This window comes from Mytilus galloprovincialis, chromosome 3 (assembly GCF_965363235.1).
Source record: "Mytilus galloprovincialis chromosome 3, xbMytGall1.hap1.1, whole genome shotgun sequence".
Taxonomy (NCBI): domain Eukaryota; kingdom Metazoa; phylum Mollusca; class Bivalvia; order Mytilida; family Mytilidae; genus Mytilus; species Mytilus galloprovincialis.
In genome coordinates, this window is record NC_134840.1 from 62643591 (window position 1) to 62666207 (window position 22617).

The 22617-nt window shown below is 32.7% G+C and overlaps 1 protein-coding gene across 2 annotated transcripts in view; it reads left to right on the forward strand.

The window, feature by feature from the left end:
* The first annotated feature begins 584 nt into the window (after positions 1 to 584).
* Positions 585 to 22617, forward strand: part of LOC143068591 (DNA-directed RNA polymerase I subunit RPA1-like) — a 39001-nt gene continuing 16968 nt past the window's right edge. Inside the window, exons 1-14 of one of the 2 annotated variants that reach the window (XM_076242775.1) lie at positions 585 to 727; positions 3220 to 3400; positions 4342 to 4469; positions 5159 to 5369; positions 6771 to 6951; positions 9853 to 10138; positions 12713 to 12856; positions 13883 to 14023; positions 14720 to 14940; positions 16914 to 17043; positions 17658 to 17741; positions 18432 to 18570; positions 19123 to 19237; positions 20170 to 20278. In XM_076242775.1, coding sequence (XP_076098890.1) covers positions 3238 to 3400; positions 4342 to 4469; positions 5159 to 5369; positions 6771 to 6951; positions 9853 to 10138; positions 12713 to 12856; positions 13883 to 14023; positions 14720 to 14940; positions 16914 to 17043; positions 17658 to 17741; positions 18432 to 18570; positions 19123 to 19237; positions 20170 to 20278 — 2052 coding nt within the window. In that variant the 5' untranslated portion in view covers positions 585 to 727; positions 3220 to 3237. The remainder of the gene's footprint in view (positions 728 to 3219; positions 3401 to 4341; positions 4470 to 5158; positions 5370 to 6770; positions 6952 to 9852; positions 10139 to 12712; positions 12857 to 13882; positions 14024 to 14719; positions 14941 to 16913; positions 17044 to 17657; positions 17742 to 18431; positions 18571 to 19122; positions 19238 to 20169; positions 20279 to 22617) is intronic. The other variant, XM_076242776.1, reaches the window with a different exon arrangement.

Sequence of the window (22617 nt, forward strand, 5' to 3'; positions counted from 1 at the left end):
ATTATTCCAAACATTTAACAAGTATTCATATCTTCAAAATTTCTGTGCATGAAAATAGCTAGTCCGAGATTACTCTGACGTCCAACGGCTGTTTTGCCAGACAAGCTGGGGCGTCCCACGGCCCCAGCTTGTCTGGCAAAACAGCCGTTGGACGTCAGAGTAATCTCGGACTAGAAAATACCAAACTTTTTGTTTCATATTATTAGTATTATTTTCAATATTATCGGTATTAAACTTGATTATCGACACATGAAAGTTTGTCAGCATTGTCAATCTTTTTAACGTTAAAGTACCAATTGATAGTTCGGTCACTACTCAATTAAGTTTGTCGATAACGTAGCTAATTTTGACGGTAAAGAAACATCAATTCGATCACTTCTCTGTTACGGGCTGTATATGAGAATATTATATATATTTTTTTTACATTCGATGAAAATATATTTTGTAATATTTTGTCCCATATCTGAGACTACTATAACACATAGTAGTCTCAGCCCATTATTGATTAAAAATAAATTGTCTACGATATACGGATCTCAGTATTTGAGAATCCGGAATTGATTTTTAGTTAATATGTACTTAACGTACTCGTAACAGTAGATTCTGTCCCCTGCGCTGTAAATCCCCTGTTCCATGCTCCATGTGGTAATGTTGTTTTTATTCTGAATGTGATAATTTAGGATAATAAGTCTTTCTATTGCTGACATTTTGTTCACATTTCATGCAGGTATGCACAAATCACAATCTATTTGTTATAGTATATATGACCACAGGAGTTTGAAATCCTATCAATAAGGGGGTAAAAATATACCAAAGTAGACTTTCACAGTAGAGCTTTTCTCGCTTCTCTCTTCGAGAGAAGCTCTACTGTGGTAGTCGACTTTGGTATATTTTTACCCCCTTATTGGTAGGATTTCAAACTCCTGTGATATGACTAAGGTTCATCAAAAGGAATTGAAAACTAGGCACTTGTTTCTATCCATGGCATAGGAAGACCCACTTTCAACCTAATGAGTTCTCTAAATCTTTTTTCCCTGGTGGTCCTTGAAGAAAATTTGCAGGTCCTCACAATTAATTCTATTGAAAAATACCAAAACTGTGTCGGTCCTATACCAAATTTTGGTGGTAAAATCCTGAGGACCACCACTTTTCACGAACTCTGAATTATTTGTTGTATATTTACGAGTAAATTGATAGTTGGTCTTCCTATGGATAGAAACTAGTACCTGTGATTAAAAACTATGCTAATTTACTATTACTCAGGCGGAAACCCCTTGGAAATAGAACAAAAGAATCGAAGCTCTTTGTTAGAGAAGGCGATAAATAATGCTTACTGTAATGTTTACTATGGTAACAAAAAATTTAAAAGTTGATAGAAACAAATAAAATGACAATTTTCTTCTCTATTATGAAGTGTTCTATTATAAAAACACCATTTGCATAAGGTTTCAATTTATCTATTACATAGTCATGATAGTTAGTCTGTTTAGCAGAACAATTAGATATCAATCATAGGTGCTTGAGGACAGGATCCTGTAATGAGCCCCCCATATAAAGTCCCTCCCCTTATTATCATAAATCTCAGATTTTTTAATATATATCACTTATTTGTTCCATATATATATACTAATATACCATATTTTGACTTTAAATATGCATGTTTACTATCAACGTGAATCTCGACTATAGAGCAAAGCGAAAGGTTGTCAACTTCGTTTCAAGAAATTGGGGCAATGGTCAGGAAAAATTGTTTTAAAATCTAATAAAATGTCTCTTACTGGTCTATTATATTTTGGAAAAATTACTGCATTTTTCATGAATATATAATAATATAATAATAATAATAATAATAATAATAATGATAAATTCTTTATTTAAAGAGGGTAAACTCAGTTAGTTACATTACAATAAACTAATCTTCCCTGAGGCCCTCACATACAAATTACAATACAATCAAAACAGATATTTACACAAAGTTAATTTACACTCATGTAGTTCAATGTATTGTTAATAACATAAGATATAATGCTGTTTAAGATGTATACATGTATATGCCATTTTAAGTAAAAAGACTTTAAAGTTCAGAAAATTTTGTTTTTTTAGCATTACCAAATGATTACTCAAATGAAGGATTGTTATTCATTTGGGGAATAGTTTCCCATTTGTTGGATGTGACAATGTATTTATACATTTGTATATTATATACACCTAGCACTGTCAAACAAACAGAAAATCAGTTTGACCAATTTCATGAAAACTACAATTTACAACTATGAAAAGCTAGTCAAACACTGGTTGAAGCTGTGAAAGATTAGAGAATCACTTTTTAAAATAAGAAATAATAGAAAATGTGGAGTATATGTAAATGCTAAAGCTATCCAACAAAAGTGACCAAAATACCTCTTATACAACCAGTAGGACAACACACAGCCTTCAATAATTCAAATACATTCTGCTTATAATCAAATAATTTAATATTGGATGTAACACATCTTCTGGTTGGCTGACGTTGTTATGTTTATAGGCTCATAGATGTAATTTTGTCATGTGACTGTGACGTCATCAACATTTTTTCATGGTTTTACTCTGGTTTAAAAAGGAATTTAGAATTAAATTATAAGAAATGACTAATATTTTTTCTGTCTATTGGAAATAACATAAAAAATAGTGGCTCACACTTTAAAATAACCCGCTATCCTGGTTATTTAGTGTGCACCACATTTTTGATGTTATTTCTTCATAGACAGAAAAATATATCAGTCCTTCCTTAATACATGTAATGAATAAAGCTGTAAATCATTACTAGTCTATAAATATTGTGAGTAAATTAACAAAAACAAGATTTGCAATTAAAGCAAGTGTTAGAACTTTTGACTATCAAGACTATAAAGGGATTGGACCTACTGCATGACTTGTTACTGCTAATTCAGAAATTATTATGTGAACTTATTGCGATTTTTTAAGAATTGACAAACATGCAATAAATTAATTATTGCAATTTCATGATCATGAATAAATGCATATAGATATATGAATCACATATCAGAATGTGAGTTCTGATATAACCATGCTTACCCATCCAGTTGCATTATTCACAATAATATAACCCTGCAACAATTTTTAAATTCACAGAATATGTTTGTTCCAGATATTTGTTATATTAGGCCATAACTTGTATTTAACAATTGAAATTATTGTGTCATCTTACTTTTTTTTCAGATGTGATTTGTCAAAACAATGGAGGAAACAGAAATTGTAACACAGACTCTCTGTTCAGTCAGCTTTGAGTTTTATAACAACACTGAAATAAAGAAGTTAAGCGTGAAGGAAATAAATAATGCACAGACATTTGATACACTTCTTAATGCTAATCCTGGAGGATTATATGATTCAGCATTAGGTACAGTCTAGGGATGCATATTTTCTTCCTATTATTTTACCTGTATATGAAGGGTTGGGGTATGGTTTATGTCTTTTCATCAGTTCATTTGTGAATCACTAATTTTTGTTTTTGGATGACAATATAAGTACCGTTGAAGGAATTTTTGTTTTTGGATGACAATATAAGTACCGTTGAAGGAATTTTTGTTTTTGGATGACAATATAAGTACCGTTGAAGGAATTTTTGTTTTTGGATGACAATATAAGTACCGTTGAAGGAATTTTTGTTTTTGGATGACAATATAAGTACCGTTGAAGGAATTTTTGTTTTTGGATGACAATATAAGTACCGTTGAAGGAATTTTTCCAAGAAACATTTACAACTTAATGAAATGTAATATAGACAGATTTGGGGTTTAGATTTAACATTAAAAATATATATAGCTTTTGCTTTTCAGGAAAATACAGGTACAGAGAGTTTGTATTTCAGATCTTTACTCTGATCATCATGTTATACAGTAATTGTTGTAATAAATTTGTACCTGGCTGAAAAGTCAATGGAACATGAGTTCATCAAACAAATTACAAATACTTAAAAGAGTGTGCTATGCATAACATGGGATTTGTAGATTAAAAAACATGGATACAGTACATAAAATTATGCATGAAAATACAGTAGACCATGAATATATATGTATATTAGACTAAAAAGAAACCAAGTGTGAATATTTATAAGAATTTAATTAACAGTCAGAATTTCTCTAGACACTTAAAGAATATCATTGCTTTTATTCCTTTTAATGTTAAAGAAGCATTATATTGGGTAAAATAGAAATTTTATTAAGGTGGTTCTGTAGAGGAAAAAAATAAAACAATAATACAATTCATAGTTGTTTGTTTGATATTTTTTGTCTGGCCTGTCTATTTTTTACAGTCTTGTAAATTGTGATATATTTTCAGGTCCAACTGACAAAACCGATGTGTGTGGAACATGTGGTCTCAACTTTGTCCATTGTCCAGGACATATGGGACACATTGAACTTCCTGTTCCTGTTTTCAATCCTGTATTTTTCAAGATAATGTATAAGGTTTGTTAGTTGTTAATAATGTTATTTCATACAAAAATGAAAAGATATGAACTTGTTTTTAGCTCAACTGACTTCAAAGGCAAAAAAATAATCAACAAGACAAGATCTACTATAAAGTTCAAGGTTAAATGTCTCCTCATTTGAGTTAAGGACCTTTGAATGATATTTGTTTGTGTTTTTACCTTTTACCTAATAGATGTATAGAAATTTTAAATAGTGAAAATTAACAACTAGGAAGGATCTACCAAAAGGTTAACATTGTTGGTATTGTCCGATGACTTCTAATAGGAGTTATTGCCCTTCAATGACGATTTAAGGGTTTGCCAAAGTCTGCAATCAAGCCTATAGAAAATTTGTACTTCGGTAAATTATTAAACTAGTGGTTCACCTTTATCCACAAAATCCATGAAAAATGTTATTCAACAAATAATAATGAATCCACAGGTATCATCTCAAAATAATGATGTGAGGTTGATGTAAGCTGGTTAGCATGATTGCTGAGTACTCAAGGCAACCACTGTTTGTAGCCAATAAAAAATGTATTCTGACAATTTAAAGAAAGTGTTTGAAAGGCAGATGACAGTGTCATCAGGTAAAAGAAAAATTTTGTAAGGCAAAAAAAAAAATTTGTAGGCATGCATGTTTGACCATTATTTTGTAAATGATTAATTAAAATAGTTTTCTTGTAGACTTTATGTGGATCTTGCTTTGAGTGTACACGAATGGCAGTTAAAACAATAAATAGTGCAGTATTCATAAGTCAAATGGAATTACTTGATCATGGACTTTTGACATCAGCCATGGAAGTAGAACAATATGGAAACCACCTTCAAATAGAAATGCAAGACTCAGATGAGATACCTGACAAGGTAAACCAATGGGTACAAAAACAGATAAAAGGTAAGCATATTCCTTCCTGGTCCTATATATAGAATTGTTAGATTAAAATCCTAGTCATTGGAATGCCATTCAAATATATATTTTATTTTTGCTCATTTTCAACACTGCAGTTCACACAGAATTACACATATGAAGCCATTCATGTTGAGATTTAAGAAATTAAGAAAAAGAAATTAAAAGATCCTTATCTTGTGAAGTCAAAATTTAGCTATTATCAACATTTTTAACTCACATGGCCATATAAAAAAAATAAGAAGATGTGGTATGATTGCCAATAAGACAACTCATCACAAAAGACCAAACAACACAGTAATTAACAACTATTGGTCACTGTATGGCCTTCAACAATAAGTAAAACCCATACCACATAGTCAGCTATATAAGGCCATGATCTGACAATCATAAAACAATTCAATTTAGAAAACTAATGGTCTGATTATATAGAGAATAATACATGGCAAAATCCGTATCATATGTCGTATCATCCCGAGACATCAATATCAGCCCAAGGGCCTTTAGGCCCGAGGGATGATATTGGTCGAGGGTGATACGGCATGTGATACGGATTTTGCCATGTATTATACGCTTTATCATATATTTCAACAGAAGAGTATTATATTATATGAACTGTTTTCTGATCCCAATAGATTAGCACTGGGTTACCTTCAGTTCTGCTTTTGTTTTGGTTCAAAGCCTTAAAATAACTGCTTATACAAAGCACCTGGGTTACCTTACCATTTGCCTGCTGCTGTTTTAAAAATATTTTGTTTATTATTGTATTTATTTGAGTGTTTTGTATTTTTTATAGTTGCATTTAGTGTGCCAAAAAATATGCAAACTTGATGTTCGTGACGTTACATACCAAACAATGACGTCATTAAAAAAAATTACCTATTTTGAGGAAATTTTTTCTTAAGCAAAAAAAAAACAAAAAACTTTATGTAAAAAAAAAAAAAAAAAAAAAAAGGTATGCGATACGGGTTTTACCATGCGATACGGGGGTATGCGATACGGGTTTAGCTATGCGATACGGGGTATGCGATACAGGGTAGGTGATACAGACTAGAAAAACAACCTTTATTAGATATACAAAATAGCTGTATTTTGTACTAAATATATGATAAGTACCAAATAATGAATGAAAAACAATAAAAATAATGATATACAGCAACAAATGACAACCAATGAATTACAGGCTCCTGACTTGGGACAGGCACATACAGAATAAGACATTCTCCTCTTGGGAGTTATTACCTCCTAAATGAAGGTTTTTTTTAGGCTAACCTTCACATACATTGAACAACAATTTTCTGATAGAAAATAGCAATTTCCAGTATAGAAAATAAGAAGAAATCTGTGACCATTCTTTCTGTTGTAAAATATTTTTACTTTCATTTGTAGACAGCACAATAGAAAAAAGTTCATCAAAACATATAACTGCTGCCAGGACATCATTTGTCACTAACTTTTTGAGAGAGTATTTGGCCAAACAAATAAAATGTCCACATTGCCAAGAGAAAAAGAAGAAATTACATCATGAGCATTTCAACAAGATACTTCTGCAACATAAATTATCTTCTAAGTAAGTATTTATTAAATGTAAAGGAAAAACTTTATGCTAAACTCAGCCACTCTACAGCACGGATCATCTTTTAAGGATAAGTTTATAATTGCTGCAGCATTCAAGATATAGGGATTACTATCTGATGGCAGCAGTGGTTATGTATTTGTATAAAGCTTTCAGAAAATATAAAATATATGAGTTGATGGGCATGCTTCATTGTTCACTATTACTATCTTACAACCAATTGCATTGAGTGTGTAGGCAAGGCTAATATCTTTGGTAAGCTTGCTTGCTAGCTGAACCCTGAAGTCCTTATTAGGTAAGGTATACTACCCTCCTTTAAAAAGTAGACTAGTCCGACAGATAACCAATCTATCCGTCTGTATGATAAGCCTAGTTTGAAAGGAGGATATTATACCTTACCTAATGATGACTTCACTGTTCAGCTAGCAAGCAAGCTAACCAAGGAGATTAGCATTACCTACACACTCAATGCAATCGGCTGTAAACCATCTCAGCTTCATGTTTTTTTTTATCATAATATCCTATAGCTACTGTACATCTTAAAAGTGCTTTCTTAATTGATACAAGAACACACTGAAAATAAATTCAATATTTAAAAAATAAAATCAATTACAAACGAAAGTGAACCAACGCCTGGTGAGTCTGTAGTACGGTAGAGTCCATAAAGTGGATACCCGAGGGTATGCAGGGTCGTTATGATAAAAACATAAAATGTAGAGAGTCTTATAACAACAACACTTTAGGGACTGCTGCAGAAAATTTATTGATCGACATGTTTCGGTGCCTAGGGCACCGTCATCAGGATAAAAACAATACATAAAATCATGTTGAAGTAAAAAATCGGGTTGTTAAAATTTAAACGTCACAATGTTACGTTATTAATAGCAACGTACTGAAAGTGAAAGTGAAAGTTCATTGGAAGTATGTAAATAAATTATAAAAAGAAATTAAAAATAAAATGTTTTTGTTGTGAAAATGTTTGTTAAAATTATTCTGCCAACATGTGTTTGTCCTCTTGCATCGTGGAAAGAATAATACAATAAGTTGTCAGGCTGTGTATATACTGTATAGGTTGTGTGGTCTGAATGTTCTGTTAACTTTCTTTCCCAAAATAGACAACATTTTATCAGCAATTCCGTACCTCTGGCCAAGGGAAGCCAGTCGAAATGGTACGGAATTGCTGATAAAATGTCGTCTATTTTGGGGAAGAAAGTTAACAGAACATTCAGACCACACAACCTATACAGTATATACACAGCCTGACAACTTATTGTATTATTCTTTCCACGATGCAAGAGGACAAACACATGTTGGCAGAATAATTTTAACAAACATTTTCACAACAAAAACATTTTATTTTTAATTTCTTTTTATAATTTATTTACATACTTCCAATGAACTTTCACTTTCACTTTCAGTACGTTGCTATTAATAACGTAACATTGTGACGTTTAAATTTTAACAACCCGATTTTTTACTTCAACATGATTTTATGTATTGTTTTTATCCTGATGACGGTGCCCTAGGCACCGAAACATGTCGATCAATAAATTTTCTGCAGCAGTCCCTAAAGTGTTGTTGTTATAAGACTCTCTACATTTTATGTTTTTATCATAACGACCCTGCATACCCTCGGGTATCCACTTTATGGACTCTACCGTACTACAGACTCACCAGGCGTTGGTTCACTTTCGTTTGTAATTGATTTTATTTTTTTTATCGTGAACCCCTGCATTCCTTTTAAGGAACCGCCGTTGCAACCAGCGCTAATCATACTAGCCATTCGCACAGAGTAAACAAAGTTATATTTTATTGAGGCACCCACAGGAACCTTCCGAGAATGCTACCATCAACCACAAGAAAAGAAATCGATAATAACGGACCATCTTAACCCAAAACGAGCCTTAAGGAGGAAAAGAACAGTGATAGGAAATTATTTCTCTCTAACAGAATTCATTTGAAATTAAATGCACCCGATTTCGTATTCTTCAAATTCAATCTGATGCTCCCGAAAATATGTTAATCAAACATACAACCCTCGAGATACAACAACTTTTACAGATTACTGGCCATTCCCGATAGTTTGATGAACGAACACATAGTTAAAATTCAACATAGACTAGTGATATTTATACTTTGTCCTTTACTTTCGGCGACCGAAACATTTTACAGCATTCCTGACGCGATTGGAAGCAGTACCTCTGGCCAAGGGAAGCCAGTCGAAATGGTACGGAATTGCTGATAAAATGTCGTCTATTTTGGGGAAGAAAGTTAACAGAACATTCAGACCACACAACCTATACAGTATATACACAGCCTGACAACTTATTGTATTATTCTTTCCACGATGCAAGAGGACAAACACATGTTGGCAGAATAATTTTAACAAACATTTTCACAACAAAAACATTTTATTTTTAATTTCTTTTTATAATTTATTTACATACTTCCAATGAACTTTCACTTTCACTTTCAGTACGTTGCTATTAATAACGTAACATTGTGACGTTTAAATTTTAACAACCCGATTTTTTACTTCAACATGATTTTATGTATTGTTTTTATCCTGATGACGGTGCCCTAGGCACCGAAACATGTCGATCAATAAATTTTCTGCAGCAGTCCCTAAAGTGTTGTTGTTATAAGACTCTCTACATTTAAAAAATAAGTTAACATGTTTACTGTGGTAAATCCTAGAGGTTGATTACATGAGTGCTGCATAAAATTTTGTCATATATCCTCAAGATTTAGGTTCTTCCTATTTATCTGTAACTACTTTCATGACCTTAGACAAAAATAAAAATCCATATTTATTTGATTTTATGGCAGGAATTTATTAGTTTTGACCATGAGTGATCGTTGAAGATTTATAATATATTTTTTTATCATTCACAGAGATAAGTCTAAAGTGAAAAAGAAAAATGACAAAAGTAATAAAGAAAACGAAGAAGAAGAAGAAGATCCAGGTGATGAGGAAGAGAATCAAAATCCCTCAAAATCTACTGGTACCCAGAGATACTTAACACCTACAGAGCTAAGGGAACACATGCGTGGATTATGGACAAATGATAAGACATTACTGAAACATTTGTTTAAAGCTCTGTCATTAAATGTGGCTGATCAGTCAACAGATATATTTTTTCTAGATGTTATTCCTGTACCACCATCAAGATTCAGGCCAGTAAGTATATCTTATAAACAAGTATTCACATTACCTATACTTTTAATTAGGCCATATATAATAGAAATTATTATAGATAAATCACAAAAATGATTGTTGTGCAAAATCTATTAAAAAGTCAAATTTTGCCGATATAGTTTGTAGATTTTCATACGCTAAGGTGAGCCACAGGCTCTTTAGAGCCTATAGTTTGTCATAATTTCCCCCGCTGATACATATAATTAATAGTGCTTTAACTAAGGAATGCTCCATCAGAGCGATTGTGTTAAGAGACCTCTATGTCAGCATTCTCTTTATTAAGTCTCCCAAACAAAGTCTCCCAAACAAAGTTTGGAGACTTATTGTTTTTGCTCAGTTCTTATTATTTTTATTATTCTTCTTTTTCTTTTTCTTTTTCTTTTTCCGCCACTTTAAAAAATGAACTTGTCCGCAGCGTTTCTCCAAAACCACTTGTCAGATTTACTTAGGATTTCATAAAATGTTAGACTAACATGTCTAGGTGAGCCATCAATCGTTCGTTTGTACATTGGGGTCTATTTAGGGGTATTTTGGGGGGCTAAAAGAAGGGAGGGGTTTACTATAGAACCCTATGGGATTTTATTTTAGAAAATTTTCAAATGAATATAACTTTAAAACTTTAAGTGATAAACACACACAGTCTTCAGAAATGATCAAGTGACAATAAAACAAATCACGTGAAATAAAGGGGGAATCTCTAGGGGGTCATCCCCACCCCCTTAAATTTGAGAATATGCTATTATCTTGTAAAGGGTCTAAATCCCCACCCCTAAACCATGTATATTCTTGAATGGGACGATAAAACAAATTTAATGAATTAAAGGAGAAGTCCCTGGGGTCGCCCCCACCCCGTTCAATTTGAGAATGTGCTATTATCTTGTAAACGGTCCAGATCCCCACCCCTAAACCATATATATTCTTGTAGGGGACAATAAAACAAATCGAATGAAATTAAAGGGGAGTCCCTGGGGGTCGCCCCCACCCCGTTCAATTTGAGAATGTGCTATTATCTTGTAAACGGTCCAGATCCCCACCCCTAAACCATATATATTCTTGTAGGGGACAATAAAACAAATCGAATGAAATTAAAGGGAAGTCCCTGGGGGTCACCCTCACCCCGTTCAATTTGAGAATGTGCTATTATCTTGTAAACGGTCCAGATCCCCACCCCTAAACCATATATATTCTTGTAGGGGACAATAAAACTAATAAAAAGAAATCAAAAGGAAGTCCCTAGGGGGTCACCCCACCCCGTCGTGTTTGAAAACTTGTAAACGGTCCATATCCCCACCCCGAAACCATGTATATTCTTGTATGGAACAATAAAACACAACAACTGAAATATAGGGAGAGTTCATGGGGGTTACCCCTACCCCGCTCAATTTGAGAATGTTCTATTATCTTGTAAACGGTCCAGATCCCCACCCCTAATCCATATATATTCTTGTAGGGGACAATAAAATAAATGAAATGAAATAAAAGGGAAGTCCCTAGGGGGTCACCCCACCCCCTCTTGTTTGAAAACTTGTAAACGGTCAAGATCCCCACCTCTAAACCATATATATTCTTGTATGGGACAATTAAACAAGTCAAATTAATATGGGAGCTTTGTTTGGGAGACTTCGTAACAGCATCCTGTTACAATTACTTCTTGTTTCTCATTAAAATTTATTTATTAAAAAATACCAGCATTTTGAAATTTATAGAAAAGAAATTAAAGTCATTAAAAATGTGTGATTTACAAATAAGAAAAATAAACTGCTAGATGAACTAGGGTCATTCAAGGGAAAATTTGTCTTCGGACATTGTCACATGAAGATATTTGCTTTGTGACATCAAAATTTTCTTAGTAAATAGCACCAGTTGGAAAATAATGTATTATAATCATCAACAAGATCATAATTTGGCATAAACAATAGATCATTTTTGTTCTGATCTTCTTTGTAATGTTCTAAGTGAAACAAGGATTTAAGCATTCACTTCCCATATTTATCATGAATGTAGGACAGAAAGTCACAGGACAAAAAGTCACAGACAAAAAGTCACAGGACAAAAAGTCACAATTCATTTTTTCTGATTATTTTCTTTGAATAAAACACGCTTATTTCTAAAAAAATATTTTTGTATTTTTCTTGAACTATTGTATATAAACCAACTTTGTTAACAAATTTTATCCAAGAAATATCAAAATTGATCAAGTAATTGTTAAAAATCAAAATGTCAAAGTGGTTTGGCACTTAAATGGCTTCATGGTGCCAAGAAATATATCATTTGCATGATTAAAATTAAATAAATCTTCATTTTTCAAGTATAATGACACATTTCCTAAAGTTAAACATGAATATATGAATCATTGTGAATTAAAAAGTAAATATTTCAAGATTTTATCTTATATATTCAAACAATTTGTCAAAAAATTATTTGTGACTTTTTGTCCTATCAAATTTGTGACTTTATGTCCTGTGACTTTTTGTCCTGTGACTTTCTGTCCGTTTACCTTTATCATATAATATAAAACTTAGTTCCAATATATATTATATATTTGTTCATTTTTAGGTAGCAAGAATGGGTGACAAACAGTTTGAGAACCCTCAGACTGCTAACCTCTCCAGACTTCTGAGTGATTCCGTAATAATACGACAGATTATAGACTTGATGGATAAACAAAACAAGGATAAATCAGAGACTGTTGAAATACCTGTAAGTCTATACATTAAGTAGAACAATAATTTAGAATTGTGGTTGGCACTTAGTGAAATCAAATCAATGGAAAAAGAGCTCTCTATTTAAAAGGTAAAAATGATCAAAATGAAAATATTAAGATAATTAACATCTTTGTTCATATTTATAACAAGTTAATTGCAGCCATGTAATTTAGGAATATTTTTACAATATACATGTATTTACTGGTACAATGTATACATATGTAAATTGTAGTATGAAGATAACAGATAAAATGTCTCTCTTTTATAATTAAAAAGACAAGTAGTTGCATAATAACAGGCTTGGCTTATTGTAAATAATTTTGTACTTTGAAGATGACTCCTCCGAAATTCCATTGAAATAAATTTGAATAAAGATAAAAGATTTGTCTAAGCATCAATCATAAACAAAATTTGAAAAAAGTATGATAATCTCAGTAATGACACAAAGTGAATAAACTGATTAATTTCCAAGAGCTCCCATGAAATGGCATGATCTCTACAGTGGAAATTCAATCATTTAAAAGGGGAGATAATTTGTTGGCAATAAAAACAACCTGAATTAAACCATGACCATTAAAATAAACTTCATCTGTTATTACTCGGCAGTAAAATTGTATGGTTAACAAATTTGAACTTTCACAGAAGTTTGAGCTCACCTACAATTCATGTCATGTTTTGGGGGTTCCTTTAACCCAACCGGTTTTATTGAATAAATTTGTTGTGTTTTGACATAAAAGATGCTATTACTTTTAGTATTCAAGTGCATTCATTTGTAAAACAATCATCCTAATTTGACAAAAATTAAAAAGTTGGGAAGAGCAACAAAGTGTACAGATTCATAAAGTATTGTCCATGAAAAATGTGTCATTGAAAGAAGATTTCCCACTTGCATTTGAAACAAAATTAGCTTGACAAACAATGTTTAAAGACAATGAAAGAAGCCTTAAACAATTTTAATGCAAATTTTGAAAATTATCCTTTTACTTTGATTGGAAGTCCTATAATGAATCTTGTGTTTCAGACAAGTTTATCGGTTGTCCCAGGGAAAACACTAGTAGATAAGTTACAGAATGGTTGGATATTCTTACAAACACATGTGAACAGCTGTTATGATGGTGAACTTGATAGATTATCTACAGAAAAAAGAAATGGAATTAAACAGGTAAAATATTTAAAATCTATTCATAACTATATGTTTATATACAGGAAATAGTTTAAATTCATTTGATGTTGAACAGTATTGCATGACATTCCTTCTTATATTACCACTGTATTTTCCATAAATTGAATCTGGGGACGACCCCTGTCAAAGTAGGCCACAGCTCTACAATTTGAGCTAATGGAGTACTTCACTAGCACAGCTACTGGAGGACGGTTATGAAGCTGTTTGGTTAAGTGAAACCCTTGTCTTCTACAGAAATTGTTATTAAAAATTATGCATATAAAGAAATATTCTAGAAATTGTTTTTTTTTAAGCAATTTTCTCTATTTTGTATTACAGAAAGATAAGAACATGACTGGAAAATTTGCTTGTCTGGCTGTTATTTTTTGAAAATGAAAAATTAAAAGTTCTCATACTGAATCTGTGTTTTTGCCATTGTTGGGCCTACCTTAAAAAAAAAAGAAAATGTGGTATGATTGCCAATGGGACAACCCTCCACAAGAAACAAAATGACATAAAAGTTAAAAACTACAGGTCATACAACCTTCAACAATGAGTTTAGATAGTCTTTTTCATTTTTGCCATTGATGATATATGCAACTGAATTGCCAAAACTTGACTGCATATTTTGGAATAACTATAAACGAAGTTTTGTCCAATAGAAACATTAATAAATAAGATACATATATACTTCAGCTGTTGGAGAAGAAGGAAGGATTGTTCCGTAAGAACATGATGGGAAAGCGTGTTGATTTCGCTTGTAGATCAGTTATCTCCCCTGATCCTTCTTTAAATACTAATGAGATTGGCATCCCGGAAGTGTTTGCTAAGAAGTTGACCTTTCCACAGCCAGTGACGCCATGGAATGTACATGAATTAAGACAAGCTGTTATAAATGGACCATTAAAACATCCAGGGTAATACTTTATTATGTATTCATTTATTTTTTCATAGATATTTGATTTCATTATTTTGCAAAATTATGCCTTCAAGGGTATTTAATTTTTTAGCTCACCTGGCCGAAAGGCCAAGTGAGCTTTTCTCATCACTTGGCGTCCGTCGTCGTCGTCGTCCTGAGTTAACTTTTACAAAAATCTTCTCCTCTGAAACTACTAGGCCAAATTTAACCAAACTTGGCCAAAATCATCATTGGGGTATCTAGTTTAAAAAATGTGTCCGGTGTCCCGCCCAACCAACCAAGATGGCCGCCAAGGCTAAAAATAGAACAGGGGTAAAATGCAGTTTTTGGTTTATAACTCAAAAACCAAAGCATTTAGAGCAAATCTGACATGGGGTAATATTGTTCATCAGGTCAAGATCTATCTGCCCTGAAATTTTCAGATAAATCGGACATTCCGTTGATGGGTTGCTGCCCCTGAAATGGTAATTTTAACATAGAGAACATAGAGGTAAAATGCAGTTTTTGGCTTATAACTCAAAAACCAAAGCATTTAGAGCAAATCTGACAGGAAGTAAAAATGTTGATCAGGTCACGATCTATCTGCCCTGGAATTTTCAGATGAATCGGATAATCGGTTGTTGGGTTGCTGCCCCTGAAATGGTAATTTTAAGGAAATTTTGCTGTTTTTGGTTATTATCTTGAATATTATTATAGATAGAGATAAACTGTAAACAGCAATAATGTACAGCAAAGTAAGAACTAAAAATAAGTCAGTATGACCAAAATAGTCAATTGACCCCCTAAGGAGTTATTGCCCTTCATAGTCAATTTTTAACAATTTTCTTAAAATTTGAAGATTTTCAATAACATTTTCCACAGAAAGTACTGTTATAGATAGAGATAATTGTAAGCAGCAAGAATGTTTAGTAAAGGAAGATCTACAAACACATCACCATCACCAAAACACAATTTTGTCATGAATCCATCTGTGTCCATTGTTTAATATTCACATAGACCAAGGTGAGCGGAGCCTCTAGTTTTATTTCCATAAAATATTTAAATTTGTGGTCCACCTTTACCCATGAATTTCACTGAAACTTGTATATCACCAATAATAATGAATCCTCAATAATAAGCCAACTGTTTTTTTCATTTCATATCTGTTGTGAAAGTTAATTTCAATAATCTTATTTAGTATAATAAATATTCATTAATGATTATAGTTTTATGATATTTTTCCAAAGTGATGACTATGAAGGCTCCAATAAGATACAAGCTGAATTAGGATATACCATGAAGCTTTCAAGAGCAGATGAAAATCTGGCTCCTAATATACTTGAATAGTGGAAGTTTAGCATACATATGGAATTGTTGTTTTACAGTTAAAAGTTTTAATTCTTAATAACTTGAATCAGTCAACAGCAGTGTTTTGAAATCTTTTTTAATCTGAGAGTGTGAGTTGGAGCTCTGCACATGACAGGTGCATTTGACTCCAATCTTAATTTGCTTAGATTGCCAGTTTTCCTGCTAAAAGTTGATGTTTTTCTTTTCCATTCTGGCTTCTTCTAACAATAAAGCTGGCCACCACCATATAGCCAATAGTGTGTAAAGTGGCGTTTTAAAACCAACAATCAATCAATCTATCAGTTTTAATCCATAAACCCCAATGCAATAGAAAATGAACTGTAGCGAAAAAACAACTTACATTTGCTCAGTATGCAATTTGTAAGGACATCATGGAAACAGCTATGGTGGAGTCCTGTAAACATGGAATATATTGTGTCTGAAGCACAGCATCCAAAAATGTCAATTTGAATTTGCCATACAAATTGCACTAGAATCTGTTTTTAATTGTTAAAAAGATTTCAAAATTGCCTGTAGTAATTAATTAATGTAATAGATATTGAAATATAATTGATATAATCATCTGTTTTGAAATCAATGTTTATGTTGTTAATGTGAGCATGTTAATGACATTTCTCATTTTAGGGCATCCTTTGTTGTAAATGAAAATGGTGGCAAGGTCATGTTAAGTGCCACAGATAAAACCCAAAGAGAGGCTATAGCTAAACAGCTACTGACACCAAGTAATAATGGATCTATGATGGGATGTAAAAAGGTAATGCTTCCATAATAGCCCTTTAAATACAATTAGCACATTTTTATTATGTAACCATTTCATTATGCCCCAGATGTGGCGGAGGGGGCCTTTAGTTTTACCCTTGTCAATCTGTACATCTGTCTGTCTGTACATCAAAAAAAATCTGTTTTCTAACTCTAGTTTGTCTTGACTATTGTTATGAAAGTTATACACAAAGCTAATTTTCATCAAACACATCAGGCTTAAATTTGGGTGCTGTCACTTTCACCATTCTCAAGCTATGTCCCTTTATTAATGAAAATTATACCAGATTTGACTTTTCCACATTCTAATTTTAGTTTGCCTCAACCAAATGTATATAAACTTATACACGATGCTTATTTTCACCAAAAACTGATCAAATTTTAATTTTGGTGGCGTCACTTTCATTTTTCTTGAGTTATGTCCCTTTAAAAATAGAAAAATTGCTAGATTTGCCATTTCCATGCTTTAACTTTAGTTTGACTTATGAAGAAGATTTTTCAGCAGGTTCTGCAACATTATTGTAAATCCATACAGTAACTCTAAAATGAATGAGAAATGTGTTGTGTTAGTTCTTTAAAATGCTTCACTTGCTATATTTTGGTTTGAAGGTGCTTAGACATTTGAAGAATGGTGATGTTCTATTGCTCAACAGACAACCAACACTTCATAAATCTAGTATCCAGGCACACAAGGTAAGGTTCGACAATATCCAGGTAAAAAAGTAAGGATAAACCTTGTAATCAGGAACAAATATAGGATACTGTGGATTCATTATTATTCGTTGGATACAAATTTTCGTGGATGTCAAGGTTACAGGTGACTTATGAATTTAAAAGTTCAACAAATAATTTTTTTTCCATAATGTTGTATGCAGACTTGGGCAAACCACGAAATCAATGTTAATCAAAATACAAATTTTCATCAATCCGTGAAAAATTATACCCACAAAAATAAATGAATGCACAGTACAAGAAATCAATATTAAATTTTTTTTGCTATCTACCGGTACAACAAAATCGTTTATATGTCACATTTAGGTTTGGTCATGATTTCTACATACTTGAGATATCTGTTTCCAAAATGTCCATATTTTTTAAAACTTGTTCAAATTTTTTTCTTATAAAAGTTTTTATAGAAAAAGACAATTCAGATTTAACTGTATTGATAATTGATGTTGGCCATACAGGCAGTTTTTGTAGTCCAATCAACAATTTAAAAAAAGTAATTTTATGATTTGCCTTTTACACATGCTTATTTCTGAGGTATTTTGGGTACAGGTTGCTTTTCATGTAAAAATAATGAGATAAAACTATATCTGTTCTTGTCCCTTGTAAAAATCTTACATGGCTGAATAAATTGACTGTTTGTCATTTACTTTGTAGGCTAGAGTATTACCAGGAGAGAAAACATTAAGAATGCACTATGCTAATTGTAAAGCTTATAATGCTGATTTTGATGGAGATGAAATGAATGCTCATTTTCCACAGAATGAACTATGTAGAGCTGAAGCCTATCATATAGGTAGGAGGATTAATATTAATTTCTCTATCAATACTTTGTAAATTATAGGTGGTTTTGATACTTGAGTGATTTTAATAGCCACAAAAGGCTCAACAACTACCAAATTAAAATTTCCTTTAGAAACTTTGTACACTTTGATGATTTGAAAAAAAATTTGAAGGACAAATGGAAACTAGAAGCTGAGCCCCACCTATGGATGTTGGATTTTATCATTTTAGACCCATTGGTGGCCTACGGCTGTTATCTGCTCTTTGGTCTGATTGTTGTCTCTTTTACATATTCCCCATTTCCATTCTCAATTTTATGTAACCGTTTATTATTTCTCTGCTTTTAAAATATCATCACCAGAAGAAATACAAACATTGTTGAAGGCTGTACGGTGACATATAGTTGCTAATTTCTATGTCATTTGTTTTCTAATGAAGAGTTGTCTCATTTGCAATCAAACCACATCTTTTTTATACAAAGCATTTTTTAAAACAATAAAAAATCTTGGAATTATATAATATAGCTAACCAGAAATATTAAATTGTTTACATGCTTTATTATTAGTGGCTACAGATCATCAGTATTTAGTGCCAAAGGATGGCACACCATTGGCAGGCCTAATCCAAGATCACATGATTGCTGGAGCCTCATTGACAATGAGGGGAAGGTTTTTCAACAGGTATTAGGACTATTTACTATTCCTCCTCAAAAAGCAAATGCATTATAATATAAATTCCAATTTGTAATTTTTTTCTATTTATAAATAGATAACTAATACAATATATAGACATTGCACATAATTAACTTATCACAATATCTCTATTGTGGGATACGTATTGCAATGTCCTTGTCTGTCCATAACTTTTTTTTACATAGTGCCAAGCTTCTTTATTATAATATGATTTGATAATTGGTCTCCTGCTCTGTAATATATAGTTGTACAGTATGAGTGATTATGCCAGGCAATAACTTTCTATTAGACAATACATCGAATATTTATCATACCCATTGGCATGGAACATTTTCATCACATATTAATCGGCCTCATTAATAAGGATTGATTTGATATTTGATTAGGTAAGACTTGCTTGGCATTCATTTACTGTATGACGATATGAGGACAATATTCAATAACGAGTGAAAGTATTCTTTTCAGGACATCACATGCAAGTTTTTGTTTAATGCAGTTACAAACTGTTATAACTTTTGTAGTTAGGTTTTGATTACAGCTTAATGTCTCTTTGACTTTTGATTGTAATCTTGCCATTACTCTTTGTCATTTTTTATTGCTCCATTTATGGGCATATGTTTTCCTGTCTGTCCGTCCTTTCTTTTGTCAGTTTGTTAGTCAGTTCGTTCATTTGTCCGTCTGTCCCACCTAAGGTTAAAGTTTTTGGTTGAGGTAGGTTTTGATGAAGTTGAAGTCCAATCAAACTTGAAACTTAGTACAAATGTTCCTATGATATGATCTTTCTAATTTTAATGCCAAATTATAGTTTTTACCCCATTTTCACGGTCCACTGAACATAGAAATTGATAGTGCGGATGGGGCACCCTTGTACTAGAGACACATTCTTGTTTATCTAATAATATATGTACATTTTTATTCAGACATGACTACTGTCAGCTGGTATACACAGCACTAGGTGATAAACATGGAAATATCAGGATGTTAAAACCAGCTTTGATAAGACCGTACATACTGTGGTCTGGTAAACAGGTAAGTCAGGGTTCATAAATAACAGGATGTTAAAACCAGCTTTGATAAGACCATACATACTGTGTGTGGTCTGGTAAACAGGTAAGCCAGGGTTCATAAATATCAGGATGTTAAAACCAGCTTTGATAAGACCGTACGTACTGTTGTCTGGTAAACAGGTAAGTCAGGGTTTATAAATATCAGGATGTTAAAACCAGCTTTGATAAGACCGTACATACTGTTGTCGGGTAAACAGGTAAGTAAGGGTTTATAAATATCAGGATGTTAAAACCAGCTTTGATAAGACAGTACATACTGTTGTCTGGTAAACAGGTAAGTCGGATGTTAAAACCAGCTTAGATAAGACCGTACATACTGTGGTCTGGTAAACAGGTAAGTCAGGGTTTATAAATATCAGGATGTTAAAACCAGCTTTGATAAGACCGTACATACTGTTGTCTGGTAAACAGGTAAGTCAGGGTTACTAAATATCAGGATGTTAAAACCAGCTTTGATAAGACCGTACATACTGTTGTCTGGTAAACAGGTAAGTCAGGGTTACTAAATATCAGGATGTTAAAACAAGCTTTGATAAAACCGTACATACTGGGGTCTGGTAAATAGGTAAGTCAGGGTTTATAAATATCAGGATGTTAAAACCAGCTTTTATAAGACCGTACATACTGTTGTCTGGTAAACAGGTAAGTCAGGGTTACTAAATATCAGGATGTTAAAACCAGCTTTGATAAGACCGTACATACTGGGGTCTGGTAAACAGGTAAGTCAGGGTTTATAAATATCAGGATGTTAAAACCAGCTTTTGATAAGACCGTACATACTGTTGTCTGGTAAACAGGTAAGTCAGATGTTAAAACCAGCTTTGATAAGACCATACATACTGTAGTCTGGTAAACAGGTAAGTCAAGGTTTATAAATATCAGGATGTTAAAACCAGCTTTGATATGACCGTACATACTGTGGTCTGGTAAACAGGTAAGTCAGATGTTAAAACCAGCTTTGATAAGACCGTACATACTGTGGTCGGGTTAAACAGGTAAGTCAGATGTTTAAAAAACCAGCTTTGATAAGACCGTACATACTGTTGTCTGGTAGACAGGTAAGTCAAGGTTACTAAATATCAGGATGTTAAAACCAGCTTTGATAAGACCTTACATACTGTGGTCTGGTAAACAGGTAAGTCAGGGTTTATAAATATCAGGATGTTAAAACCAGCTTTGATAAGACCGTACATACTGTTGTCTGGTAGACAGGTAAGTCAAGGTTACTAAATATCAGGATGTTAAAACCAGCTTTGATAAGACCTTACATACTGTGGTCTGGTAAACAGGTAAGTCAGGGTTTATAAATATCAGGATGTTAAAACCAGCTTTGATAAGACCGTACATACTGTTGTCTGGTAAACAGGTAAGTCAGATGTTAAAACCAGCTTTGATAAGACCATACATACTGCAGTCTGGTAAACAGGTAAGTCAGGGTTTATAAATATCAGGATGTTAAAACCAGCTTTGATAAGACCGTACATACTGCGGTCTGGTAAACAGATAATTCAGATGTTAAAACCAGCTTTGATAAGACCGTACATACTGTTGTCTGGTAAACAGGTAAGTCAGGGTTTATACATGTAAATATCAGGATGTTAAAACCAGCTTTGATAAGATCATACATACTGTTGTCTGGTAAACAGGTAAGTCAGATGTTAAAACCAGCTTTGATAAGACCGTACATACTGTGGTCTGGTAAACAGGTAAGTCAGATGTTAAAACCAGCTTTGATAAGACCGTACATACTATGGTCTGGTAAACAGGTCAGTCAGGGTTTATAAATATCAGGATGTTAAAACCAGCTTTGATAAGACCGTACATACTATGGTCTGGTAAACAGATAAGTCAGATGTTTAAAAAACCAGCTTTGATAAGACTGTACATACTGTTGTCTGGTAAACAGGTAAGTCAGGGTTTATAAATATCAGGATGTTAAAACCAGCTTTGATAAGACCGTACATACTGTGGTCTGGTAAACAGGTAAGTCAAATGTTAAAACCAGCTTTGATAAGACTGTACATACTGTTGTCTGGTAAACAGGTAAGTCATGGTTTATAAATATCAGGATGTTAAAACCATTTTTGATAAGAAGCGTATACACTGTGGTCTGGTAAACAGGTAAGTCAGATGTTAAAACCAGCTTTGATAAGACTGTACATACTGTTGTCTGGTAAACAGGTAAGTCATCAGGGTTTATGAATATCAAATTTAAAAATCATTTTATGAATACATGAAAGACAATAAGGAAAAATGTTTCTTGTTAAGTTCTTGTGTAGAAATTGTAGAACATATCAGTTG